General features: G+C 31.7%; 1 protein-coding gene across 1 annotated transcript in view; it reads left to right on the top strand.

The window, feature by feature from the left end:
• The window catches only part of LOC148944782 (uncharacterized), a 99,225-nt gene that overhangs the window by 69,398 nt on the left and 9,493 nt on the right, over positions 1 to 20,334 (top strand). Inside the window, exons 4-6 of the mRNA XM_089100667.1 lie at positions 1,913 to 2,799; positions 5,283 to 6,734; positions 14,197 to 14,317. Of these exons, the coding sequence (XP_088956793.1) occupies positions 1,913 to 2,799; positions 5,283 to 6,734; positions 14,197 to 14,317 (2,460 nt within the window). The remainder of the gene's footprint in view (positions 1 to 1,912; positions 2,800 to 5,282; positions 6,735 to 14,196; positions 14,318 to 20,334) is intronic.

Genomic DNA, 20,334 nt, shown 5'->3' with positions numbered 1-20,334 from the left:
TATATATATATATATATATATATATATATATATATATATATATATATATATATATATATATATATATATATATATATATATATATATATATATATATATATATATATATATATATATATATATATATATATATATATATATATATATATATATATATATATATATATATATATATAAACTGTATATATACAAACTGGAAGAATATTCTATAATAGGAGCTTTTCTAGCGTAAAGCGCCGTAAAATTTTGGATCTGCCACTAAAATATGTGATGTCCTTCAATTTTCTGAAAATTCCCTAAGAATTTAACGAAAAACACTTTTTAACAGACGTTTGGCATTTTATTGGATAGGGCTATTGTGCCAACTTATACCACAGCAACCAATAATTAGAACCCAAGTCCTCAAATTGGTCTCAATCAGGAACCCTCATCGCTATATAAAGTCACAAAGTGCAAAGATTTTCAAACAGAGGTGTTTATTGTTTAAAGTTCAGGAAAGGTCTGCCCATTCGATATTAAAACATTGATTTAAAACGAAAGTGGTCTTATCTAGACATTAATTAACGTATAAAATAAACTTCATGACGTGAAAAAAAAAGATAAACCCTCTAGTGTTAGATCCAGAGGGGGGGGCGAGGGGTGCCCCCATATAGTAGTCTAAATTAGCTTAATTCACATAATTAATGCAATTTTGCATTAATTAATCTTGATCCTAACGTATTTTTATCGGATCAACATATTTTGCACCCCCCCCCCTAAAAATCCTGGATCCGCCCCTGAAACCATCACACCTATTTCACCAGTTATTAGAAGAAGAAAAAAATCCTTATTTTCATAAATTTCATCAACCCCTCACCCTCTTTTTTATAAAAACCTACATAGGCCAATCAGTTGAGTCCACTGTTTGTAAATAATAGATGAAGTCATAATTTGTATATAAATTAAGTCATACCTGTGAGATGGGACACTTGCAAACCACTTGGCTGGCTCACCAAGTTTTTTTCTGCTTTCACAATTATGAATGATACAATTTCGAACCATTTCTCATTGATTGACGCATACAGACTAGCCCGCTAACCCATGAATAAGTGGGAGGAGTTTTTTGTTCGCACCGAGAATGAAGACCAGAAATGATCTGCGATAAACTTACTGGATAATTCTATAAACTGTGTACTGCGCTAAAAATTCACTATTTTGAAATATCCACAAGAAAAGTCTAGTAAAATTGTGACATTTTAAAATTATGGCAAATTTATTTTATTTTTGATGTCTTTGGCATTTTAAAATGATTTTCGGAAGCTCGCTTATGAAGCCGCTTTGCTTTCCATTGATGTCCAGGACAATTAGAAAGTGGCCATACCAATATTCCTGAGGAGAGAAGAATTAATTTGACTCGGATAGTGGATTCAACTTACTGTCGAAAAGTATTTTTGGCTAGTTGTTTTAGCAACAAATTCGAACTGTTACACAGATGGCAAAAAATAATGCTAAATTTTACTGTTTTTTTTCTTGTGAATAGCTTAGTGAAATTAATTGCTTTTTTGAAACCTTAGAATTATTGCTAAGACCAAGCATAGAGAATTTATAGTGATAACTGGATGCATGGTCAATTTTGAACTAATCTGTATTTCAATGCTCTTTCTAGCCAGTCCTCGAAGACATTTCTACTTTCCATTAGAAATTCATGACTAATACCCCTTTATCGTTGAGGCAATACTTGTTGGAAATCTTTCCCTTTAATAAACATAGTTTCAGGGATGCTTCTTGTCATTTTGATTTTGGTCACAAACACGTGAACGAAAATGTCCTATTCTATTGGCTGCTTTATAATAAAGCAGATTATTTGGCAAATCTATTGTGTTTACAACGTAACAGGGAGTATTAAGGATTAATAGCATGCTTTACTTTTCAGATAACTTCTTTGGCTCTCTGCGCATGAGAAAACTCATGCTATGGAGCAACAAAGTGGAGTCGGTATCAGATAATGCCTTGAAGGGATTACAATTTGACCTTGAAGAAATTTTTATTCGTGAAGATAGACTATTCTACTTGTCAGATAATGTATTTCTCACTTCTCGTAAACTGAAAATTATATCGGTTGAAAATACACCCTTAGACACAATACCTAATCTGGAAAATTTAAAAGATTTAAAATCATTCGAGTTAAAGACATCTTTAATCAGCAAAGTGGAAGGAAAAGTTTTTGATATCAATTCAGAACTAGTCGATGTTACAATAGCTTATTCAGACCTAAAAATAGTTCCACCACTTTCATCATCCAAACTATGGAAGGTGAAGCACGTAAACCTTTCATACAACGAGATAGAAATTATTACTTCGCGTGCTTTGGAACAGTTGCCTAACTTAGAAATATTAGACCTGAGTCATAATTCTATTGATGATCTTCAACCGTTCTCTGTAGGCATGCAGGAAGGAAACTTTTTACTTCAAGTCATTTTTGATGGAAATAGATTGCAGGAAATAGAAAGTAACACTTTTCAAAATTACACAAAATTGACAAAAGTGAGTCTCAACAAATGTGATTTGAGCTATATCGGCCAACGTGCATTCAATAATTTACCAGTGTTGACAAATGTTGATTTCAGTGAGAACTCTTTGCAAATGGTAACAACCCAAATATTTTTTGAAGTTCCGAAATTGGAAACTGTTAATCTTAAAAGTAACCTTATTTCAGACTGGATAGAAGTTTTGCAATTCTTGAATGAATGTCCTCAACTAGCAGAGCTAAACTTGGATGAAAACAAATTAGAAGAAATAGATGTAACTTCTCCAATTCCAGTAAGCGTCCTGGGTTTTGAATATTTATCTATATGATTAGTTTTGTCAGTAACTCCCAGCCAGTTGATAGTCAGTCTTTTAGTGGAATGGGGCAGTTTTTTCTAGAAGGAATAACCTAGGGATGTGTGCAGAGGAGGGAGGGTTCGGGAGACGGGCTCCTTCCCGAAATCTTAGATTTTCACAATGCATTGGCCACTTAATATTCAAATTCTTAAATAAAATTTAGGTTTATTATCTCCCTGAAAAAAAAAACTCCCAAGTATGCCTGGGATAAAAGAACTCTGGTTTGAAACAAGATAGAACCATATATAAAGAGTTTTTTTTATTAGATGACATGAAGCTGGTTACCAAAGCCAAATTCAGCCCGAATTTTAAACAAATGAAAGCTCTTTGATAATACAGATTACTTTTTTTTTTTTAGCTCTGTTACATAAATGTACTTTATCACATATTGCGAAAAGTGCGCTTTGCGATAACTCAGTGACAAAAAACGTGCATTACTTCATTTGAAGATTTTAGTATGTGACATGTTTTTTTTAGTGGAAGTCAGTAGGGGAGAGTCAAACAACCCAATCTTTTTAAAACTTGAAAGCAAAACAGCGAAAAGTAAAAATCCCTCTGATTTTTCCTCCTGTTTCAATCCTTAGTCAGTAAAATATATTTTATAATATTATATATATATATATATATATATATATATATATATATATATATATATATATATATATATATATATATATATATATATATATATATATATATATATATATATATATATATATATATATATATATATATATATATATATATATATATATATATATATATATATATATATATATATATATATATATATATATATATATATATATATGTATGTAGTAGTAGTAGTAGATAGATAGATAGATAGATAGTAGATAGATAGTAGTAGTAGTAGTAGTAGTAGTAGTAGTAGTAGTAGTAGTAGTAGTAGTAGTAGAGAGAGAGAGAGAGAGAGAGAGAGAGTGATGATGATGATGATGATGATGATGATGATGATGATGATGATGATGATAGTAGTGTGTGTGTGTGTGTGTGTGTGTGTGTGTGTGTGTGTGTGTGTGTGTGTGTGTGTGTGTGTGTGTGTGTGTGTGTGTGTGTGTGTGTATATATATATATATATATATATAATGCATTTATAGGTTTTAGTGTGTGATATATTTTTTTAGTGAAAGTCAATAGGGGAGAATCAAACAACCCAGTCTTTGTAAAACCTGAAAGCAAAACAACGAAAAGTAAAAATCCCTCTGATTTTTCCTCCAGTTTCAATCCTTAGTCAGTAAAATATCAATCCATTAGCATATATATATATATATATATATATATATATATATATATATATATATATATATATATATATATATATATATATATATATATATATATATATATATATATATATATATATATATATATATATATATATATATATATATATATATATATATATATATATATATATATATATATATATATATATATATATATATATATATATATATATATATATATATATATCTATATGTATATTGACTTAGATTGATGTTCCCTCTGAGGTGCGCTATTTTACGAATAGCCAATAGGTGTAGCGTCTATCGAAAGGATAACACATTTATATCTTTAAATAAATTAGGTTAAGATCTATATATCCACTGAGACAGAATTTTTGTCAAAGAAAAATGACTTTTTCTTAAAGAAAAATCTAAACTTCCTTCAAAATCAGAAAAATTTTCATATTTACAGTGTTTCTGACGTATTATCAATCTAGAAAGAGGTAAGCAAATTCACCAAAAATTATTGCGAGTCCTATTTTAGTTGTAAAGCCGTAAGACTTCAAGAAAATTGTGTACCAGAACATGTAAAGGGAAAAGAGGACGTTTTAGGGCAGTGACAGAGGGGAAATTGCCCCGGGTGCAGAAATTTTAGGGGCACGAAGTTTCAAAAAAAAATATTCAAACGGTTAAAGTCATTTTGTAATTTATAAAAATTTAGTTTTAATAAAATAAAGTAGAGGGCGCCGTCAATAAATGTAAACTATTAATAAATTATTAATAAATTAATAAAATAGAAAAATTAAAATTAAAATAATTAAATATTAATAATTACAATAATTGATAGTAATTAGATGATTAAATAATTCAAATAATAAATTAAAAAATAATTTAGAAATAAATTATTTACTAATTAATAAATTTTAAATAATTTTGTTAATAAATGTAAATTATGTTAAAATTTGGTTTAAAAATCTTGTGGCGGGCCGGGGGGGGGCGCTAATAAAGATTTTGCCCTGGGCACAAGATAGGCTAGGACCGCCACTGACAGGGAACATAAACTTTAACGGAGTCATAATACTAGTAGCTGATCATTATTTTCTTTTGTGTACATCATTATTTTATAGACTAAATTTATCATTAGCATGGTATGAAAGTATTTACTTTTTGCAGATTCGTTCACGAGTTCGAATGTTGAGTCTAGCCAGAAATCAGCTGAAGGTAATTTCTGGAGATGCCATTTCGTTCCATTTCTTAGAATTTATCGATCTCAGTGAAAACTCTTTAGAGTCATCAGCTCTACAATTTTCATGGCCAAAATCATTAGAAGTACTAAATTTGTCCAAGAACAAGATTAACATGATCGGACAATTTAATTTGGAAAACTTAGATAACTTGAAAATCTTGAATTTAAGTGACTCAAAGTTATTCGCGATAGAAGAAGGAACGTTCCAGTCCACTAGAAATCTGGCAACCCTGGATATTAGCCGAAATTATTTGGAAAATTTGAACTCAAATCAATTAGAAGGACTTGATAACCTTCTTAATTTAAATATTAGTTTTAACCACCTTCAAACCCTTCATGGAGAAACATTTACAACTTTATACTCTATCGAGAATTTGGATTTATCTTACAACAAATTATTATCGCTAGATGTTAGTGTCTTTCCACGAACAACCTCCATGCTACATTTAAATCTTGCAGCAAATAACATGCAAGAATTAGATTATAAAATGAGCCATCTATTCCGGAACTTAGAATTTTTTTCCCTACGAGGGAATAATCTGACAACACTGGACGAAAGATCTTTCATAGGTTTAGAAAGGTTAAAAATTTTGGATCTCTCTCAAAATAATCTGTCTATTCTATCGAGAAAAATATTTCAAGATCTAAAAAATGTAATTGAGCTTGATTTATCTTATAACAGCCTATACAAATTAGACACAAATTTGTTCAGTACTCTATATGCTCTTATGAAGCTAAATATCAGCCATAACGCGATACAATATCTGGAGGGAAGAGTATTTAAAAGTTTGTCAAACTTAAAAGTGTTCGATATATCTGGTAATGTGCTTACGAGCTTTCCAAGCTTTAAACTTGAAAATTTGCGAGTTCTAGACGCCTCGAGTAACCGTATCGCAAATTTACACACTTTCAAGATACCTAATTTTCCTTCCCTTAGTTATTTGGATCTGAAAAATAATTCTCTAGAATATATTGGTCCTGAATCGTTCAAAAACTCGGAGTCTCTTCTTAGTGTTTATCTATCTTATAATAAAATAAAAGAAATACCTCCGTATTCGTTCTCGAACTTGCCATCCTTACGCTACTTATCACTTGATCATAATGAAGTGGCTGTAGTTCGCCAGAATGCTTTCACGAACATTCGAGATTTGGATGAACTCAATTTGAGTAATAACCGAATTTATCGTATTGACTTTGAGGCATTTCATGATATTGTTTCTATTTCTAATTTGAATCTGAGTAATAACCAGATGAATACGATTTCAAGATCTGGAATTGAAAAACTGTCATCTTTGGAAAAACTTGATTTGAGTAGAAATAACCTGATAGAAATTGATGATGTAGTGTTCAGAAAAATGGAACGACTTACAGATATCAAAGTGAGTAAGGCTTTATCTGTATTCTATTTTTCTCTTTTTTAACATTCTATTCCTCACTTTTTGTTATATCCCTTATAGTTCTGTTTAATTATTACTTGTTTGTTTGTATCATTGTTTTTTTTTTTATATTGATTTTTTATAGCCAGATATCTGTAGGAGGGGATAACAATGATATGCATTTCCAGAAATCAAACTAAGCCAAAGTTTTTTTTTCTTATGAAATTAAAGAGGGATACAGAGACCAGGGCCACATCCAGGATTTTTTTTCTCAGGGGGGGGTGGGTGGGGATTCTACAAAACAGTTTTTTCGGGGTATATTTTACACACAACAAAAATTAAAAAACGCGTCAAAAATTTCTTTTTAATCATTTTTGTTACGTTTTTACAAGTCAGATTTTTTGGGGGGGAGCACCCCCTATCCCCCTCTTCCCTGGATACGGAATGGCTTAAGACGAAAAAGAATTAACATAAATATGAGGGAAGCTGCTTCCATCTGAATATCTGTACAGTAATGTTTAAATTTCAGTTTTTTGTACGCTTATTAGGCTACAATAAATATATTCATTATGAGTAATATTTTAACAATTGTACCTATTTAATAGCCCATATGCGCTATACGCTATTACGCTAGTAATAATATAACTAAACTAAAAAAATGGGTTATTATTTTTTTAAATAACATTATTAAACATTTCTTGGTAACGTACTGTAAGTAAGGAGGGACTCGGCCCAACAGAAACTGAAGCACTAGAAAACGAAATTTTAGTAACAACTATTATATCAAAAGAGTGAACTTTTATGTTGATTCCAAATTTATAAAACTTATTAAGTTTAATGTTACCCATCAAAAGTTCTGAGCCTGAGAAAATTTGCCTTATTTTTCACTAGGGAGGAAAGGACATCCCCAAAATGTCAAGTTATCTTAATAGAAATTATACAATCAGATTCAACATATCAGAGGACCGTACTATAGAGGTCTCAGGTTCCTGTTTATAAACATGTGGAATGTTGTCTTTTTTGCCATTTTTTTTCCTTTCAGGGATGATCGTAACGAACCAATGGTCCTAGATGATCGGGAGATAGCCCATTCGAATGGAAATCAAAAGTTCTAGTGCTTTACCACCTCCCGCCTTCTTTTTTCTCCTAAGACTTCCGATTAAAATTTAGAGATAGCCATTTGATTCAACATAGTTGAAAGGTTCATTAATTATGTCTCTGGGGATGATATGACCCATCATATTCCACGAGGGAAGGGCTGTAAATTATGAAATTTGCTTATTGTTTACTCATAGTGTTTTTTTAGGGGAATGTGCGGTTTTTTGTGGTGGAGGGGGGGGGGATATTTTTGTTGGGGGGATTTCCACGGGTAAAATTAATCCATGTGAAGTCAAGTTTTCGAGGAAGAAGTAGAAATTTTACACAAGAGGAGGGGGGTGCCTGGCCGCTTTTGAAAAACGGTCAGAAATTATTAAAAAAAAAACAAAAAAACAACTGCTCAGATCCAAACTTAAAACGAACAGAAATTATTCCGTATATGAGGGGGGAGGCGGTCCAAGAGGCACGTTAACACTAAATGAAACTCTTAAACACACAAATAATCTAGCGCTGTCTATAGTAAAGAACCACATGGCTTCAAGGTATTATTATCTATTTATTTTTCCCTGCTCCACTTTGTACGGAGGGCGTAAACGTATAAACTTTGGAGGGGGCTAATTCGATTGGACGTTGTAAATTCTATTGCCCTTGAAGAGTCAAAAGTGATTGGAGGATTAAATTCCCTCTTCCACGCCCCATTTCCCCAAATACATCCGATCCAAATTTTGAAATAGCCAGTGTGTTCAAAATATTTCAAAGGTCAAATTACTACGCCTCAGGAGTAGACATAACCTTCCACAGTCCCAAGGGTAAGGGCTGTAAGTTCTGGAAGCTACCTGTTTTAAAAATATAAGACTTTTTATTGGGAAAAGGGAGTTCCTTTTCTCAGCGGTCTCTAAAAAGGCTTAGAGTATTAACGAGAAACTGTGTGGGCTCCTTAATCCTGGGTTTTCAAAAATTTTAGGGCATTAAGGTGAAACCTTAAGGAAATATTGAGAGGGACGCCAAACACAATCAAAACACGCTGTATACATGTTGGTTATCAAAAGGGTGTAACAGCAATATCTAAGGAACAGCTCAGGGTATCAAATTGAAACTTTCAGTGCACATTTAGAAGATGATCGGATGGCAACCAGTTTCCCTTGTTCTGTTTAGATACCTCCTCCTTTCAGCGCAGACTGAAATTTTGAAAAAGTGATTTCGTTCAAAATAGTCAAAGATCAAATAACTATACCTCTGGGGATGCCATGCCCCAGCAGCCCCCGGCACAAGGAATGTAAATTATAAAATTTTTACATTTTTTACATGCAGGATTAAATCATTGGGAAATGAGAAATGTTTGACCTGTTTTGTCAATAAAAGCCTGTTGTGTCATTTGTAATTTGCTGAAAGCGAAATATGTTACACAAGTTTGTTTTTATTTATAACATTAAAAAATAAAATAATTACAGTGAAATAAAATTTTGGATCGCTAAGCTTCCAGGGCCTAACGTCATTATTTATTAAACATTCAGTTTATTTACATTAGTCGTTTCCAGCCAACTTGATTATTATAGTGATCTATTTTTTGTTTGTTGTCGATTGTTTGAAAAACAAAGCACACTTTTCAAGATACTCCTACTACTACTACTATCAACTCACCACAGCACCAAGCCACCTGAGGCCAACACAGCTACGCACGCTCCTCCTCCACCCCAATCTATTCAAACCCTCCCTTTTTACACCCGCTCACGAAGTTCCCATTTCCTTTAAATCTTTCTTTATGACGTCCTCGCACCCCAGACGGGGACGACCTGCTTTCCGTTTAGCCCTATACGGTTGGCCGAAAAGAACAATCTTCGGGAATCTGTAATCCTTCATTCGCACAACGTGTCCTACCCACCTCAACCTTTTTTTTCATTATAGCCCTAGAGAGCGGTATTGAACCACATTTTTCGTATAGATTATTGTTTAAAATACGCTCAGTCAGCCGGGTACCCAGAACAATCCTTAAGCAATTTCTCTGGAAAATATCTAGAAAATCTTCATCTGCTTTTCGGAGCGCCCATGCTTCAGAGCCATATTTGACCACTGTCATCACTGTAGCTTCTAATATTCTAATCTTTGTTTGCAGACTTTGTTAGAGCCTTGGCTATTCTACTTTTAACATCTTCAATGCTCCCATCGTCTTTACTAATAATACTATCAAGGTAAGTAAAGCTGTCCACCTGATCAATCTTTTCGTTACCCAACGTCACATTTTCATCTTCACTTATTCCTAGCCTTAGTGATTTAGTCTTTCTAACATTAATTTTCAAACCAATTCTAGCACCCTGAACTCGCAAAACCTCTAAAACTTCATTCATTTTGCTCACACTTTCATTTAGGATGCTGATATCATCTGCTTAATCGAAGTCTAGGAAAGTTTCTTCCTTCCCGTTTGATTCCATGGTCTCCCATTGCCTTTCCTGTGCTCCTTAAAACAAATTCCGTCAATATAATCCACAGAAAGGGGGATAGAACACAACCCTGCTTAACTCCTGATTTAAAACAAAACCAGCCGCTAACCTCATTTCCTACCTTAACCGCAGCAGCGTTATTCTCGTACATAGCACTAATAACATTAACGTATTTTTCTGGTATACCTTAAAAGGATAAAACCTTTACTAAAGCTCTTCTATCAGCAGAATCGAACGCTTGCTTATAATCTATAAAACTGAGGACCAAAGGTGTTTGAAAACTCAGACACTTCTCAATCATTAACCTAATAGTAAAAACTTGGTCGACACATCCTCTACATTTTCTAAAACTACACTTTTCTTCTCTTAAAACTTTGTCTACGGCATCTCTCAGTCTAAAAAGCATCATATTACTAAGTAATTTACTACCTACAGAGACCAGACTAATGCCTCGATAATTAGCACGCTTACTTTTATCACCTTTCTTATAAAGTGGCTTAATTAAGGTTTTCCTAAAATCGTTAGGTACTTCCCTTTTTTCAAAAATTATATTCATAATCTTCAATAACTTATTTCTAACCTCAGAGCCACCATATTTAAGAAACTCATTTACCATCCTATCAGTATCTTGAGCCTTATTATTTTTTAATCCTTTTAGTACTGTTGCTAATTCCTCCTCACAAAACAAATCTTCCTTCACATCGAAGGTATTAAAAAATTTTTAATTTTTCCTCTATATCTTTTCCTGCAACTCTATCTCGGTTAAGCAAATTCTCAAAATGTTCGGCCCATCTCTGTTTAGTTTTTTCCTTATCGCTAATTGCGGCCCCATGCCTATCTTTAACTGGGCCAAGTCCGGATTGACTACTCCCTTCCCTCTCAATTTGTTAACATGTCAGTACAATATTTTACTATTATGATGTCTAGCTTCATCTTCCAGATCCTCGGCAATTTTATCCATGGCCTCCACTTTACACCTCCTTAGTTCATATTTTAATACTTTCTCCACTTTCTGTAGATTCCTTTCGTTTTCATATGATCTATCACTCAGATAATTCTTGTACAAGTCCTTTATACTTTCTATTAAACATAAAGCTTTTTCACTAATATTCTTAGCTGCAGTCCTAGGTATCTTCCGCATTATTAAATTTTAAGCTCTAAAGTTTAGTATTCAACTTTTCCTGAAAAGTTTCTCTCAAACTCTCATCCTGGAGTCTGCCAACATCATAACTTCCCAGAAGGTAGTTACCCTTCCAAAATTTCAGCTTTAAATTAACCCTAGACACTACTAGATGGTTATCTTTACTTTTAATATCAATAACAGCACTCCTATGTACCCTAGTATCTTGTATGGATCCTGCCAGTCTTCGGTTTACAATAACATAATCAATAAGGTTTGCTGTCTTACCATCACGTGAATACCAAGTTAACTTATGAGCCATTTTATGACCAAACACCGTATTGGTTATAAGTAGATTGTTATACCTACAAAATTGAAAAAGTCTTTTACAGTTGGGGGAGGGTAGGAGAGGTTAGGCAAACTCCTGTTTGTAGTAGTTTGGTTTGATTTGAATTTGACTTGGAAATTCGATTTAATTTTTTACTCTTTTTAAGAGTTATTTATTCATATGTATTAGTATCTGTTATTTAAATGTTTGATATGACCTTTAATTGTTTTTTTCGTTTTCGTTTTTTTTTTCTTAATTTCTGGTCGTTTTGAGTTTAAAATATCATAGAAATCTATTTCTGGTGGTCTTAAGTTTTTATGTGTCTTTATTTTTCATTAAAAAACTTCTTTTTCGGAGATTCTTTAAAAATTAATTTTGAAAAAAGTAGGACCGTATAAACTGAAAGAACTCCATTCTTTTTTTTACTGCATTCAATTAAAAACTGAATACTTTAAATTTAAAGTTTCTTTTAGGAGTAAACAGCATTAAATGTCTTTTATTATATGGGAAAGTTAAAAATAAGGCTAAAATCCTTTTAATCGACGGTGTTTCACAAACAGTGATAGGAATTCACAAAAATACCAGATATTTCAGTCACATATGCTGTGACCGTCATCAGTAGTAAAACTAGTTCTACTACTGATGACGGTCACTGCATATGTGACCGAAATATCTGGTATTTTTGTGAATTTCCATCACTCTTTGTGAAACACTGTCGATTAAAAGGATTTTATCCTTATTTTGAACTTTTATTTATAGTCATGAAAAGGCAGTGTGGTCTCCGAAATTATCTACGTCATATTTACAGGGAGAGGTAACAAATTCATCATGCATGAGAACCCCTTTCAACTAGGATTTAGCCTGCCATCGACAAAAACCATAAGTTTAATATTTTTCTCCAGGAGAATAATCACAGATCTAAAATTCACGCAAGATTCTTGTGTTAGGATCACCTGAAATTTTGAAGGGTGGATGGAGGGGGGGCAAGACTTCGTAAAAAAATATCAATAATAACCTATTTTACACAAAAGACTATTAAAATGTTCAGATATTTTTTTCGGGGGGGGGGGGGGAGAAAACCAACAGCCTTTGTATACTCTTGTAAAATATATAATTCTTACGCAGCACAATTTACCACAATACTTTATCAGCGATTGCTGATAATCACTTCATCTGTGATGCTCCTTCATTACTAAATAAATCCTGGTAACAAACTGCGAGTAAAGAATAGCCGGTAATAACAGTAACCGAAACTGTGAAAAATTATGTTGATTTGATTGGAAATTACAAAACAAAACTTACGCTATAAGATAGATTAAAAATCAGTAATAAAGATTACTAAAGAAATTTGTAATAAAATAAGCTGGAGTATGAGCTGTTCATACTGTGTGCTTGTACGTATTTACGAATGTGTTGAAAATAAGTGTTCACTTTAACTTTTATGTATATATTTTTTGTTCATTTTGTCTTTGGTTGCTTTATGGAGGAATCTTTTGCTTATTTTACCCAAACAGACTCCCCAGGATTTAGTGGCCATCCGAATTTAGTATATTTTATGCCTTATTTGTTTTTCCCTGATAAAACAGTTCTCTGTCTCTGTCTCTGTCTACTAACAAATAGGCTTTCACTACATAAAATAAGGTGGGCTACGTTTCAAAATAACAGTACAGAGGCTTTGTCGACCAAAGTTAATCAAATTCGCAAAAAAACTAAATATAAGCTACTAAAAACTCATTTACTGCTAAACCAACATGAAAAAAATTCACAAAGAGGTATGACACATAAAAAAATATAATTTAAATATCTGCTTAAAGTATATCTTAATTTAGACATAAAAAATTTCATATTGTAAACAAAACATACACTCCAGTGGAAAATAAAAAGTCAATTTAAGGGTGGGGGGGACTGCACCTATGAAATTTCTTTTGAAAACGAGCAGTATCAAATATGTTAACGTTCTTTTAGGATTTGTCAGTATTTCCAACGATCTAAAACCCCCTGAAAGTGACACAGTGCTTTCTTAAATTACTGAACAAAGTTTTTTATTTGTTTGCTGTATGTATCATGTTTTGATCAAGTTCTCTATTAGTGAAGGAGGCTGAAGTTATATAAAGAAAACCCCTTAATCATCATGTTCTTTTTAAATTGAAAAAAAAAGTGTTCTTACGTAAAGTTCTTTGCTATCATTTGCTGCGATTCACGCTATCATAAGATTTATTTTCTTAAATTCTTAAAAATAAACTCTCATTTATCTCATAAATAGGGCCGGTCCGAAAAAATTTTTGAAAACAAGAAAAACGAAGGGATTTACGGAAAGTGGAAAAACTGGCTGCAAATCACCTGGTTTTCCTCTTTTTTCCCACGTTTTCTCGTGCTGTTGTGCCAAGCCAGTGTGGTCGCAGAATTAAGTTACAAGCAGAGTGATTCCTCGTAACCATGTTACTGTTTATTATATCTTTTTATACATTTTTTTCATTTCAGGTTCAGAATAATGTACTATGTCAAATCTATCCAAATGCTTTTTCCAGCCAAAGTGCATTATCATACCTAGATTTAAGGGAAAATAAAATACAAAATCTTCTCAGCGAAGTATTTGGTGATGGTAGGTCTCGCTACCTTACTTTTCTTTCCTTTACTTAGATCTGTTACTTTCTTTATATTCATCAATTAAATGAATACACAGTGTTTTCAAATGAAAATAAGAGAGTAAGACTAAAAACTTCAAGAAACAGACATATATTTGTACGAGTATACATATATGAATATATGCATAAACGTAATTCAATATGATTATATGCATAAGAATTTATAATATTAATAGACTAAAACTTATAAGAGTAAGACTATAAGAGTTAGACTAAAACTTCAAGAAAAAGACATATATTTGTACGTGTATACATATATGAATATATGTATAAACGTAATTCAATATGATTATATGCATAAGTATTTATAATATTAATAGACTAAAACTTATAAGAGTAAGGCTATAAGAGTTAGACTAAAACTTCAAGAAAAAGACATATATTTTGTACGTGTATACATATATGAATATATGTATAAACGTAATTCAATATGATTATATGCATAAGTATTTATAATATTAATAGACTAAAACTTATAAGAGTAAGACTATAAGAATTAGACTAAAACTTCAAGAAAAAGATATATATTTGTACGTGTATACATATATGAATATACGTATAAACGTAATTCAATATGATTATATGCATAAGTATTTATAATATTAATAGACTAAAACTTATAAGAGTAAGACTATAAGAGTTAGACTAAAACTTCAAGAAAAAGACATATTTGTACGTGTATACATATATGAATATATGTATAAACGTAATTCAATATGATTATATGCATAAGTATTTATAATATTAATAATAGACTAAAACTTATAAGAGTAAGACTATAAGAGTTAGACTAAAACTTCAAGAAAAAGACATATTTGTACGTGTATACATATATGAATATATGCATAAACGTAATTCAATATGATTATATGCATAAGTATTTATAATATTTATAGATTAAAACTTATAAAAGTAAGACTATAAGAGGTAGACCAAAACTTCAAGAAAAAGACATATATTTGTACGTGTATACACATATGAATATATGTATAAACGTAATTCAATATGATTATATGCATAAGTATTTATAATATTAATAGACTAAAACTTATAAGAGTAAGACTATAAGAGTTAGGCTAAAACTTCAAGAAAAAGACATATATTTGTACGTGTATACATATATGAATATACGTATAAACGTAATTCAATATGATTATATGCATAAGTATTTATAATATTAATAGACTAAAACTTATAAGAGTAAGACTATAAGAGTTAGACTAAAACTTCAAGAAAAAGACATATATTTGTACGTGTATACATATATGAATATATGCATAAACGTAATTCAATATGATTATATGCATAAGTATTTATAATAATAATAGACTAAAACTTATAAGAGTAAGACTATAAGAGTTAGACTAAAACTTCAAGAAAAAGACATATATTTGTACGTGTATACATATATGAATATACGTATAAACGTAATTCAATATGATTATATGCATAAGTATTTATAATATTAATTGACTAAAACTTATAAGAGTAAGACTATAAGAGTTAGACTAAAACTTCAAGAAAAAGACATATATTTGTACGTGTATACATATATGAATATATGTATAAACGTAATTCAATATGATTGTATGCATAAGTATTTATAATATTAATAGACTAAAACTTATAAGAGTAAGACTATAAGAGTTAGACTAAAACTTCAAGAAAAAGACATATATTTGTACGTGTATACATATATGAATATATGCATAAACGTAATTCAATATGATTATATGCATAAGTATTTATAATAATAATAGACTAAAACTTATAAGAGTAAGACTATAAGAGTTAGACTAAAACTTCAAGAAAAAGACATATTTGTACGTGTATACATATATGAATATATGTATAAACGTAATTCAATATGATTATATGCATAAGTATTTATAATATTAATAATAGACTAAAACTTATAAGAGTAAGACTATAAGAGTTAGACTAAAACTTCAAGAAAAAGACATATATTTGTACGTGTATACATATATGAATATACGTATAAACGTAATTCAATATGATTATATGCATAAGTATTTATAATATTAATAGACTAAAACTTATAAGAGTAAGACTATAAGAGTTAGACTAAAACTTCAAGAAAAAGACATATATTTGTACGTGTATACATATATGAATATATGTATAAACGTAATTCAATATGATTGTATGCATAAGTATTTATAATATTAATAGACTAAAACTTATAAGAGTAAGACTATAAGAGTTAGACTAAAACTTCAAGAAAAAGACATATATTTGTACGTGTATACATATATGAATATATGCATAAACGTAATTCAATATGATTATATGCATAAGTATTTATAATATTTATAGATTAAAACTTATAAGAGTAAGACTATAAGAGGTAGACTATAACTTCAAGAAAAAGACATATATTTGCACATGTATACATATATGAATGTATATGTATAAACGTAATACAATATGATTATATGCATAAGCATATAATATATATTAATATATATATATATATATATATATATATATATATATATATATATATATATATATATATATATATATATATATATATATATATATATATATATATATATATATATATATAGGGTATATATAATATATATAACCTGGCTTTTTCGTCTATGAGTGACACAGGTCAACCGTCTTAGTATCTCTTCACTGTGGCCGAGATCTTTCTATCGGCCACAGTTCTTTCTTATCTTCCCCATTTGAAATTATAGACTAAGATAACTGCTCAATAAACCGTGTCTAGGATTCTCCAACCGGTACTTCTACTTATCACTTATATCTCCAACCCCCTCCCCCGTGAGGTGATGCCATAATTCCAAAAAGTGTAAGCTGAATGACAAATTCTAATTACTCTCCTTATTAGTAATGCAGTGTTTGCTACTACTACCACTACTTACTGCAGCACCAAGCTGCCTGAAGCCAACACAGCTATGCCCGGTCCTCCTTCATCCCAGTGTATTAAAAGGCTTCCTCTTTAAACACTCCCAAGAGCCTCTAATTTCTTCTAAATCTTTCCTTATGACCTCCTCTCGTCCCATTCCTAGCAATCTTAACCTTTTTCTCATTGTAGCCCTAGAAAGTGTGATAGAGTGACATTTTTCGTACGGACTACGGTTTGGAATACAGTAAGTCAGACAGTTACCCAAAAGTATCCTCAGACCACTCCTCTGGAAACATCTAACAAATCCTCCTCTGTCTTTCGGAGCACCTACGTTAAGACCCATACTTGACCACTGTCGTCACTGTAGCTTCCAATATTATAATTTTGGTTCGCATAATTATCTTCTTATTATTCCAAACCTTTTTCAGCTGTGAAAAAAAAACACCTTGGTCCTTGGTTTTTCTGCTTTTAACATTTTCACTGCGTGCTTTGTTTTTATTGATAACACTGTCTACGTAAGTGAAACTATCCACTTGATCCATCTTCTCGTTACCCTGCATTACCTATCCAGTTTCATTTGCTTTCAGTCTTTGTGACTTCGTCTCCATAACATTAGTTTTCAAACCTATTCTTGTACCCTGATCTCTTAAAACCTCCGAAAAATCCTTTTCTTTGCCGACATTTTCATCCAAGACACTTAAATCGGCATGATATAAGTATAGGAGAGTTTTACTTTCGCATTTTATTCCATGCTGTGCTATGGCCTTTGCCGTGTTTCTTCGGACAAAGTCCATCAAAATGATTCGTATAAGTTGAGATTGAACAAAATCCTGCTTGACTCCTAGTTCAATACCAAACCAGCTAAAACCTCATTTTCTCCTTTAAGTGTAGCAGTGTTTTACTCACACATAGTGCTAATAACTTTAATGTGTTTATCTGGTATATCATACAAGGATAGAATCATTAGTAAAAATTTTCCATCGGTCGAATCAAATTGTTGCTGATAATCTGTAAAAAAGAGTACCAAAGAAGTCTGATGACTCAGGCACTCCTTAATTATTGATCAAAGAGTAAAAATCTGGTCGGCGAATCGACCCCCTTTCCTAAAACCGCACTGTTCTTCACTTAAGACTGTATCCAGATCATCTTTAAGTCTCAAAAGTATCATCATACTAATTAATTTGCTTCCTACAGAAACCAAGCTTATGCCTCTGTAACTACCATACTCACTCTTTTCACCTTTCTTATATAGGGACTTAAATAAATTTTTCCTAAAATCACTGGTTACTTTTTCAAAAATCATTCATAATCTTGAATAGTTTTTTCTCTACTTTGATCTTCATAACTTTACACTCTTTTCTTAACTTCACAGTCACTATATATAAAAAAAACTCATTTACCACAGTATCAGCTCATGGGGCATAATTATTTTTGAATCCTTTGAGTACTGTCTCTAATCCTTCCTCATAAAATATATCTTCCTTCACTTCCAAAGCGTCATAGATTTTTTATTCTTTTCTTTATCGTCTCCTATAGATTTATCAAGGTTTAGTGCATCACCAAAATGTGCTGCATGTCTTTCTTTAACTCTTTACTCAAAAGTAATTTTGCCCCTTTCCTATCTCTGACTCGGACAAGTCTGGATTGATTGATCCTTCTCTTTTTTTTGATATGCCAACATTATATTTCACTATTATACCGTCTGGCTGCATCTCCCAGATCTTCAGCAATTTTATACATGGTGTCCAATCCATACCTCCTTAATCCATATCTTAATGTTTTCTCTTCTTTCCTTATATTCCTCTAATTTTCATATGATCTATCACTCAAATACCTCTAGTACAAGCTCCTTCTTTTTTCTAATAAAGTTACAACATTTTTACTAATTTCCTAGCTTTCTAATTATCCTCTCTAAGACACCATCTACTACTTCAAAAACGGTTTTCCTAAAATTATTCCATCCATCTTTTAATACGTCAAATTTTACGCTCTCTAGTTTAATACAAATGAAGGAAAAGAGGGATCTGGTTAACATTTGACCATATTGGCCATATTGTCATGTTGGCCATATTGTAGTCTTTTCCTTACCGACTCTGAGGCCAAGGTGTTTGAAACATCCAACAGTTGGTCTACAAGCCTTCGGGAACTATCAACCCTACTGTTCAATCTTGCCTCATCATGGGACTAATAAAGATCGGTGATTTGCAAAGAAGAGTCATTCTTTTGGATGAAAGCAACCCTTAGTGAGATATAAGGCTTTGCTCGCCATCCAATCTATAGACTATTTGAAAACGATCTGAGAGAGTGAGCAATCTTCTTTAATTCCGTGTTGTTCAGCAAATCTAGAGTTTTATTGCCATCCATTGGCACGTACAGCCTATGTCTGTACAATTATAAACACTTTTCAGAGTCGCAATGTGTTTAGATGTGCTTTATTCTTAGCAATCGTTCTCCACAAAATCTTCTCGAATAATTGAAGTAAACACAGGTATGTCTCTAGACATCCTCAGCCTGGTGTAAGTTGTGTATATTTGGACCAACAGTGTCTATTTTGGATATCTTTAAACTGAATTAGAAGAGTCAGGTCAAGATTCCCCTATGATAGCTAAAAGTAAAAGGCCTTGTCAACGCTTTTACAAAACGGTAGAAGCATGAAACCTTAAAATTCTGTGGAAATGTTATGATTGCCACAGAGAAAACTAGGTCTTTCAGACGATATAAAAGTGTTAAGAAGGGCTTAATTCCTCTCAAATACGATCCCATTCTCTCATGGGGATTTATTATTTTTTATGCTTTTCGACAGTTACAAGACGTCTGCAACGGTTTTAAGGCTAGTTTTTATGGTAACTCCTAGAGCCTGCCTTTTTGATGTAGCTGCATATTTTTTTTCAGTCAGTTGGTGGGTACAGGTATTTTGCCAGTTGATTCCTTTAGTAGGCAGAACGTCTTCCTGGTATTGTGATTTCTTGATGCTTGATAATCTTGTTAGCATCAGCTGTATGGGATCAATATCCTCTATTAACCTTATTTTCCTTTCGGACTTCCTACACCCAAGTATTTTTTCGGCTATATCTTGAG

This window comes from Artemia sp. Qi Xiang Cuo, chromosome 14 (genome assembly GCF_049724085.1).
Source record: "Artemia sp. Qi Xiang Cuo chromosome 14, ASM4972408v1, whole genome shotgun sequence".
NCBI classification, from domain to species: Eukaryota; Metazoa; Arthropoda; class Branchiopoda; order Anostraca; family Artemiidae; genus Artemia; species Artemia sp. Qi Xiang Cuo.
This window is presented reverse-complemented; position numbering and strand designations above follow the sequence as displayed.